We start from the raw sequence: 8,768 nt of genomic DNA on the forward strand, positions 1-8,768 counted from the left end.
GTTTCTTGTAAGGGTCTCTGACTATATACAGACCAAGAGGCTTAAGGGACGGAACCCATACCTTGGATGTCTGGCCTGGTGCCATATGTAATTCTATCAAGAAAAAGGAATCTATAAGAGAAAAGCTGAAACTATCTTCCTTGAGCCACCTAAGGGAGAAGTTCAAAAACTTGCGCAAAGCAGCGCATGCTGTGGAACAACCGTGATGAGTTTCTTGCTTCCGTTGAGTCCGACCTCAACACAAACCCAAAGCGTTTTTTGTCGAATTCCAAATTGCGTCTTGACGGCCAATATCATCCAGTGCATCCACTGGCCCAGGTAATCGTACGCCGTTAAGATTTTCAGCTGAAAATCCTCGGGAAATAGCCAATCTGTTTAACTCCTACTTCGCATCAGTCTTCGATATTGGACCTGAAATGTACCTCCATTCTTTTGTGGCCTAGCTCGCATCCAGCAGATATTAAAGTCCGAAGTCCCTCCTCGGTTTTCGTACCTCCCCAGTGTTTTTGCGTTGCAAAATAAAAAAAAATGGCGGCTCGCATAAATTTACAGTGTCACGCTGTGAAGCGAGTCGCTTTACGTTTCTGAGAAATTAGCTTGACATGCACCGGGCCCATCACGTTTACAATTATTTTCGTCTACCGATGAGACTGCATGTTTCTGAACTGAAAACGAGGCAGGATGGAGAGTGGCCCATAGTAATCACACCAATCAAAAGTCATCACATTCCAGAACTGGAAGCAGATAAGCTGCTTTACCCATTCGGTTCGCACTAAAAAAACGCATACGATGCAAACTCTCGCACGTGTTTTCTTAAGTCAAAGGCATTTTTGGTTTAACCTAGCTTCTACTCGGCTGAAAAGGCAAGTTTATTTGTTTTGCTTACGTTAGGAGAGCTCAAACTAGAGGAAATGTAAACAAAAGGATATTATAGAAAGAAACTGCTTGGCTTTTTACGGAAATAATTCTTGGTTTCCGGCATTGTAAACTAACAAAGGTGTTTAGTGTTTTCAGATTCACGCAATAAAAACTCGAAACACGTCCAGGTTTTCTTGTACACTCCTGCCGGTCATCTAACACGGGTCACCCGAGTCTCCAGTTTAAAGCAAACATAGATTTCTCATGACTTCTAGGCAAACTTGCGGGTGGAATTCCACCTGTTACTGGGCGACAGAAGATCAGGTCACGGATCAAAACACGAACACCTTTCGACTTGACAACTGGAAAACAACGACCAAGAAGTTTATGAACCGAATCGCCCTCTAACGGCTGATGATTTTTCTCAACTTCACCCAGATTTGAAGCCAAACCGAGCGTAGAACACGGTACGTAATGGGTTTTGTTTTTGTGCAAATTAAGACCGCCCACAATTAAAATTTAAGAAAATCTGAAGGTTTGTTCTAAGCAACAAAATGCTGATAATGAAATAATACCGTTGGGAAAGTATTCGTTAATTCAGGTTTATTTAACTTAATTCTTAGGCCATAGAATAAATCTATGGACTATATAAAAAGCGTTAGAGCCATTACATGAGTCGCGTTTTGATGTTGGAAATAAAATGCTTTCGCTGACCTGTCCTTAATCTGTCCTAGGTGAGAAATGCACAGGAATATGACAGCAGAGTACTTTTTTTATGCAACTTTAATTTGAATGATTACGATTAATATAATTCTTCGAAAGCTGGACCAATGCTTGACTCATTGTTTAGAAAACACATGCAGTTCAGTGAACTGTTTTGGTGGTACGCGAGTTGTTATATTTTGCTCGGCATGAAAACATTGTTTTACCGCTTGAAGTCGTTAGTAGCCGGTAGCGACAAATAACGATATTTTACTATCATTTATCATTTTAATATTATTATTTAAAAATAAACGAAGTCTTGAGATATTTTTCCGCTTCTTTCTGGAACTCTAAACTGATTCTTAAGTGTTTCCTTGCTAGAAATTATGATTAAAAACAAACATTGGTAATTTTATACGCTTGTTTCATACTCCAAGAATCTCCCAAATTAAAGCTGGGCTTGAAAAATGATTTGGCGACTGAAACTCAAAATACAAAGATGCTGTACTTTGGATTTGAGAGTCACACTGCATCTTTAAGTTCATCAGCATTAACTGAGGCAAATTTTCCGATACAAACTGAGGTTATTGTAAAATTCCGTAGTTGAACAAGAAATCTTTTTTAAGTTTATTATTTTCCCTGAAAAGTTTGTTTTGACATGCAGGTGACAGTTTTGTTTAATATCACGCACCTCTAATTTGAAAACCGCGGGCGAATGCGCGAGTGGACGAAAGTTACACAAGGAATTCAGTGTCTACATTTCTGACCAATCCCGTAGCTCGTACGACCGTTGAGCGAAGACTTTCGTTAACGTTCATGAATATTTGAGCAAGTAGGAAGGTAGAAGAGTTCACGTTTTTATGGAAAAAAGAGATTTAGACTCTACGGGCCAGTTATTTAAACAGAGTCTAACTTAAGCCCACAATCAGAGGGCCTCGAAATCTGTTCATAAGTGGTTTATTTTAAGTAGATAAATAGTTTTCTAGTTTAGGATGCAAGCCTTCTTGTTACCATCAGCAGCAGACAATGTTTAGATATGACTGTTGGCAAAATTTAAAATGGCTTAGAACTTGGTTTTGCCAAACACCGTCTATTGATAACTGACCCTACAAGTTTCCTTTCCTGTAATCTTTTCCGAATACGGCTGAGCGAATATCTTTGAACAAACGGAAGTGCTTGAGGTAGCCAGCTCTGTCCAAGTATCTAAGAGGAACAAGACAAAAAATTAAAGTTGTGGCGGCAGCCACGTGGACGTTAAATTTGCCGCCTTTAAGGAACTATAGTTGAGGTGTTTTCAAAGGTGCGACTCACAAACTTCAATAATCTTAAGATGCTTTTTCTATCAGTATCAATAACGACTTTCGATTCTTTCTACCTGTATCAGGGTTTAAAAATTGGGTAAGACTTTTGTATTTTTTTATTCTCTCAAAGATTGACTCTTTGAATGAAATAAAAGCGAAGTTCCTGACAACTTATTATTCTTTTTTCTATTACCCATAATCCAGATGGACACCTGAAGCACATCCGGGATATTTACGTTGCATGGCCAAACCTCAGAGAGTGCCTGGAATCTTGGCCCTCATTACCTTGGGTGTCACCACATGCATAGTGATAAGAACCATCACGTGGTATCCAGGCCTCGTAGCATTTCGACCTTCAAACAAAGCGGCAAAGGAGAATACAAATGTTTTGATTCTCGCGCATGGAAGGTCGGGTTCTTCATTTCTGGGACAGATTTTCAACAGCCATCCTGAAGTATTTTACATTTACGAACCTCTGTTGACTTTCCAGCTTACGACGATGCGCGATTCTAAACTTTACGAGGAATCTACGAAGCGACTGTTACACGACATATTCAACTGCAGATTTAAGCAGCAAACGGAGTTCTTATCCTTTATGTCGCACATGCCGCTTAACCGATTCTCCAGCCACGCGCTAACCACGCCCTACTGCAAGAACATGACTGGCGGAAAAGACAACCGGACATTTGTCCACTGCAAGGACTTAGACCCGCTCATCACATCTTTATCTTGCGCGCTTCACAAACACGTAGTAGTGAAAGTTCTCGTTCATCGTTTACTTCCATTTCTTCAGGTAGATCGGCTTGCAGCTCTGTTTAACTCTGGCGGTAAATTGAAAATTATTCACTTAATGCGCGATCCGAGATCGGTGATCGCATCGTTGGATCGCGTTGGTTGGACTTTAAGCAAGTCAGCTGTAAATACCGCTTCGACAGACTTCCCTCTCTTCTCTTCGCTCGTGCAAAAATTTTGCTCAGACATGGCGCAGTCGCTGAGTTTTGCGCTTTCGTCGGAAGCAAAATTCCCAGACCGTTACAAGCTTGTGCGCTATGAGGATTTGGTCAGATCACCATTGACCGTTTCACAAGAATTATTTGATTTTGTCGACATCCCAATGTTAGGTCAAGTAAAGGAGTATTTAATCAACAGCACAAGTTCTTATGATCGTAGGAACACGAACGAATATGCTACTTTTAGGAATAATGTTTCTACCTTGATAGACCCTTGGAGGAGGCAATTCAGTGTTAAGGCCGTGCGCACGGTGGAATCTCACTGCTGGCCTGTGTTGAACATATTGCGATACACACCTGTATTCAGTCAGAATTTGCTAAACACGTGAATCATTAGCTTGAGACTAAAACGATTAAGTCTTACATCCGAGCTTAGTGGCCCGTCAGGTCTGGTTCCTGTACTTCCACTCAAAGTTCATCTTCTGACATAATTTTTCTACGACTCAGGATTCGCTCATTGCCTTATATGCATTTGGTGCGATTGGCTCCAAGTTCCTGTCATGGTATTAAGTTTTTCACCTGGCCCCGGTTGCTCAAAGAGCGCATAACTTTATCCAGTGGATAAGAGGCTATCCCGCGGATAAAATGTTTTGGTTGGAGTACATTATATCCGCCAGATAGCGATTTATCCACTGAATAACGTCACTTACTCTTTGAACAACCGGACCTGTCACTCTTACGGTCGTTTCGTTCCATAAAAAAAGTCGTTTCGTTCCAGGCAATAATCACTTCGTTCCATAAAAAAGTCGTTTCGTCCCGCACATTAGTCAATTCGTTCCACAGCAAAAATAGTCTTAAACGAATTACATACAGCTTACCTCAAGTCGCGCAACGGCAGCAAATCGAGAAATTTGTCCCAAACATATCCGTCTCCCCAGTCTTCTTGCGCGCGCAATCAGTTGATAGAGAAAACGTATGGTAAACACAATGGACTGAACATTACCGGCCACTGACATCCTGTTCCTACCTCAACGGACCGAGAGAGAAGTGAAGATTAATAAACTGAAAAAACACAACCAAACGGCTCCTTTAGGAGCCACCAAATGACATGAAAGCCATGACCAACAACAATGCCATTTATTTTACTCAACAACGGTCAGGCGCGTTATCCTTATAACTGCGCGAGACTAGGTACTTATATATTCTCCGAGGCGTCTTCTCCAAGCCGAACATGTTTTAACTTTCTATGAAACTTCTAAATTTAATTTTTTAAGTCAGGTCAATTGCCGATTCTTCTGAATAAAAGGAGAACTTACAAAGCCAGGAACACGATGGAACATCTTAAGCTGGACTCTCATTTTGAAAACAAAAACAAACAAACAAAAAAACCGAACAGTAACCAAATACTTAGGCTTACAATTAACTTCTAAATTTCGAATACTCACTTTAAAACTTTGTAAAACTATTAGTTTTTTGTGGAACGAATTGACTATTGCGTGCAACGAAACGACTTTTTTTGTGGAACGAAACGACTTCGACTTGGAACGAAACGACCGGATACCACTGTGCCAACGGATACTCTGCTAGTGATCGTCGATCTGCGTCTGTCAAAACAGTTCGGTTCGATTTACAGTGTAAGGAAAAGATCAGATAGAATAGAAATGTAATTTATTACATGTACAAGCAGTAAAACGGATACTTTATAACACATTAAATGAACACTGCTGTATCTAGAGTTCCAACTTGGCTTGTTTGGACTCTTTCCCAGACTCATCTGTAAGAACAAACAAGAAAAATAGGTCCAATGTTAGTAAATTAATAATAAATGAATAAAGCAATTTAATTCACACATCTTCCTTGATCCAACAGTGTGGACTTGACCCTAATTTCCCAAACAGTGAATCAAAATAAGTATAAAATCAACCTTCGTTAAAACGTTATCGGTGATAAGTAATAATGGAAGGGCTGAGAGTGTAAGATTAGATATATTTTAAGTATATTTTATTCTATTTTCACTTGAAAATGATGACATGGAGTCACCGAAACGTAGTGTAAAACTTCTTTCGCTGATTTTTGTCATTAGCGGAGAGTATAATCGACTCAAATGCATTTCAGACTGCTTTTCCTTGTTTTAGCTCAGATTCACCGGAGTTTTTGCATGTGGTCTTGAGTTCCTTCAGGAAACGTCGCTACAATGTTTTAATCGCTGCTTTGCGCTCCGTTTTGAAATAAAAACGGTAATCTTGCCCATAATCATACGTTTTTATTGCAAGCAAAGCGCAAAGATACGGATAAAACTCGGGAGAATCATTTCTTGAAGGAACTCAAGGCCACATGCAAAAACTCCAGTGAATCTGAGTTAAAACAATAAAAAGCGATCTAAAAAGTCACTTAGGTCGGTTACTCTCAGCTCTTGAATTGTAGTCCTGTCTTCAATAGAGCAAGTATGTAGTAGTGGGAGTTACTGTCAGTAATTATCCTTCTTTTCAACTACCGTACTGTCCATAATAACAGATTTTCCATGATGCGAGGTATTCACAAGGTGAGAATGAACTGTAGTAACTGTAATTGAAATCTCTAGTGAGCAAAAACCATGACCACTCTTAACACTAAACAATGACACATGAATTTATTTCGTAAAAAAAATAACAGATTTAGCAAAGGGACATTTTCTGGGTAGCTGTCTAGAGGAGGTTTGACGTGACCAAATTTTAGAAAGCATTCACTAATCGCAGTCTGAAATGTCAGCCGTCTCTTCCTGCGCACCCTGTGGGTTAGGGGGAGGAGGTGGCTGACATTTCAGACTATCACTAACCGCTCTCATCCCTTTGTCGCTTGGACTCAGTGTCACATTTTTCAGTGTCATCACCAAAGGCAACAGATTCTGGTAACTTGAACGAAACACACACCATAACTTTCTTTGGAGCGACATCACGCACACAATGAACACTGCACTGGTTTGCAAGGCTGCTCCCCAGTCTCTGCTCCACCTGCTCCTGGGCATCTTTAGCAGGAGACTGGGACTTAGAGAAGCAATAGCAATGAATAGTTGGAAGCGTCAAGTGTCTGTGCAATGAATACAGTCCATGAAAGACGTCAAGAAATTCAACGGCACTGGCAGGAAGATTCATGACAACATGTGCAAAAGGTTTCAGGATTTTGATGCCAGTTTCCAAGGTACTTTGTTGTGATGATGATGATGATGATGATGACGGCAGCATGGATGGTTGTGATGATAACTGGACCATTTTTCTCACAAACTCCCTCCCATCCATGTTGAAGGCATGCAATTTATCCTTCACATTATTAAGCTTAGCATTCTTTAACAGAGCGTCATAAGATGCAGGATTTAGGTCATTAGCATAAACAGTACATCCTTTCTTTGCTGCAGGGATTGCAAAAGGGCCAACACCCGCAAACATGTCACACACCACATCGCTAGTGTCAAAGAACTCAACAAGGCGACTGTGTTCTGTTTGAAGACGGGAGTTCCAATAAACTTTTGAAAAGTCAAATTCAAAAATGCAACCCTCTTGTTTTACAGATGTGTACAAATTGTTCTCTCCTGCAATCACTTCCATCTGAAAGAAGCGAAAGACATCATGGATGGTGTTTGTCTTGTTCACAACAGTTTTGATTTGAGGAGAATTCTTGTCCAACAAAACTTGTCCTGTTATAAGACATAAAAAGACACCATGAATACGGTCATTTGCACCTTCAGGACTTTGGTCAGTAATAATAATTAGTCAACACTTCTTGTAATATTTCTCTTGCATGGTAAAGCTAATAAATAAATAAACAATGAATAAGTAAGTAAAATTTCTGACTTTCTTGAGGAGTGTTAGTCACCTAACGGATCCATGAGTTAATTAAAGTTAGAAAAACTTGCCTAAACATATAGCTGTTTAGTCTCAGCTGCTACAGGTGTATGCATAAGAAAGCTCACACAAATACACCAAATGGCTGGGGGGAAATTATAAGCAGCAGCTCCATTTATTGGTTAAGGGTAAAGTTGCATACAAGCCCTCCACAGCAAGAGCTTAACCCAACATCAATAGCATGAAGCAACTGGGAGTATTACTTTTTCCCCCGATTGGGATGCTTGTCCATCAGTGGTTATCCACAAGCTTGTAGCTCAAAGTATTACCATTACACAAGGCACCACCCTAATACTTTGCTAATGCTTTTAATGGCTTTCTGGACACACAAGACTCTCGTGCGAAATTCAATCAAGAAAACCTGGTTGCAGGCTAGCCTGAAGAACTCACAGGAAATGGCCATTAGAAAACAGCAGAAACTTAGTGCATAGTCTTCAAGCTTGGTTTGTTTACTGTAGGAGCATTTTCCCAAAATCAAAGGGAAATTCTTTGGATTCCTTGACCGCAACCCCCCCCCCCCCCCCCCCCTCTCCTCCAGGAAACAGGATGCTTATCTCATAATGGAAATACTTACCTATTAATTTTTTGTAATCCAACTGCGAATCTCGTAAATTCACATGAGCTATGTGACCGATCGTTTCAAAAGAAGAAGGGACTTCACTGATTTCAGCTGGCAAGACTGCTCGTAACACTTGTTCAGCTGTCCAATGTTCATAGCCTAAAATTAGATCGTAGGTCGTCTCTTCAGCTCCGTGACTTTTCGCGAATTCTTTATCCTTTTGATCTAACGTTTCCAATGGTTTCTCCGGGTTCAGAAGAAGAATCCTCTTGTCTTTAGCTCCTGTATCTGACACGATGTTTCTCATGCGCGGTTGATTTAGAAGGCATTTGCCGAGGTTCTTCAAGAAAAGTGAGCACTTTTTGGCCTCAATTCTAAGGGCAGGGAGATTGATGATGGTTTTAAAGGCCTCCTTGTTTAAGATCTTGGTTCCTTTCACTGTTTTTGGAGGGAGAAACAAAGAAGAAATCGACGATAATTTCTCCATGATCGTTCTGAATCAATGGCTGAGCCTTCTGCG

At 40.4% G+C, this 8,768-nt stretch overlaps 2 protein-coding genes across 2 annotated transcripts; one reads left to right on the forward strand and one right to left on the reverse strand.

Annotated features, from left to right (window-relative positions):
- The first annotated feature begins 1,152 nt into the window (after positions 1–1,152).
- On the forward strand, positions 1,153–5,362 carry LOC146478352 (carbohydrate sulfotransferase 1-like). Its single transcript, XM_085111719.1, has 2 exons — positions 1,153–1,325; positions 3,066–5,362. The coding sequence occupies exon 2, from the start codon at positions 3,103–3,105 to the stop codon at positions 4,198–4,200; it is 1,098 nt and encodes a 365-aa protein (XP_084967845.1). The 5' UTR covers positions 1,153–1,325; positions 3,066–3,102; the 3' UTR covers positions 4,201–5,362.
- Positions 5,363–5,462: 100 nt separating this feature from the next.
- On the reverse strand, positions 5,463–8,767 carry LOC146478353 (uncharacterized). The gene is made up of 3 exons (XM_085111717.1): positions 8,264–8,767; positions 6,627–7,481; positions 5,463–5,585 (listed from the first exon to the last, which is right to left on the reverse strand). Exons 1-3 carry the CDS (start codon positions 8,733–8,735, stop codon positions 5,542–5,544), a joined length of 1,371 nt encoding a protein of 456 aa, XP_084967843.1. The 5' UTR covers positions 8,736–8,767; the 3' UTR covers positions 5,463–5,541.
- Position 8,768: the final 1 nt, after the last annotated feature.

Source organism: Pavona decussata, unplaced genomic scaffold (assembly GCF_977016875.1).
Source record: "Pavona decussata unplaced genomic scaffold, jaPavDecu1.1 SCAFFOLD_64, whole genome shotgun sequence".
Classification (NCBI taxonomy): domain Eukaryota; kingdom Metazoa; phylum Cnidaria; class Anthozoa; order Scleractinia; family Agariciidae; genus Pavona; species Pavona decussata.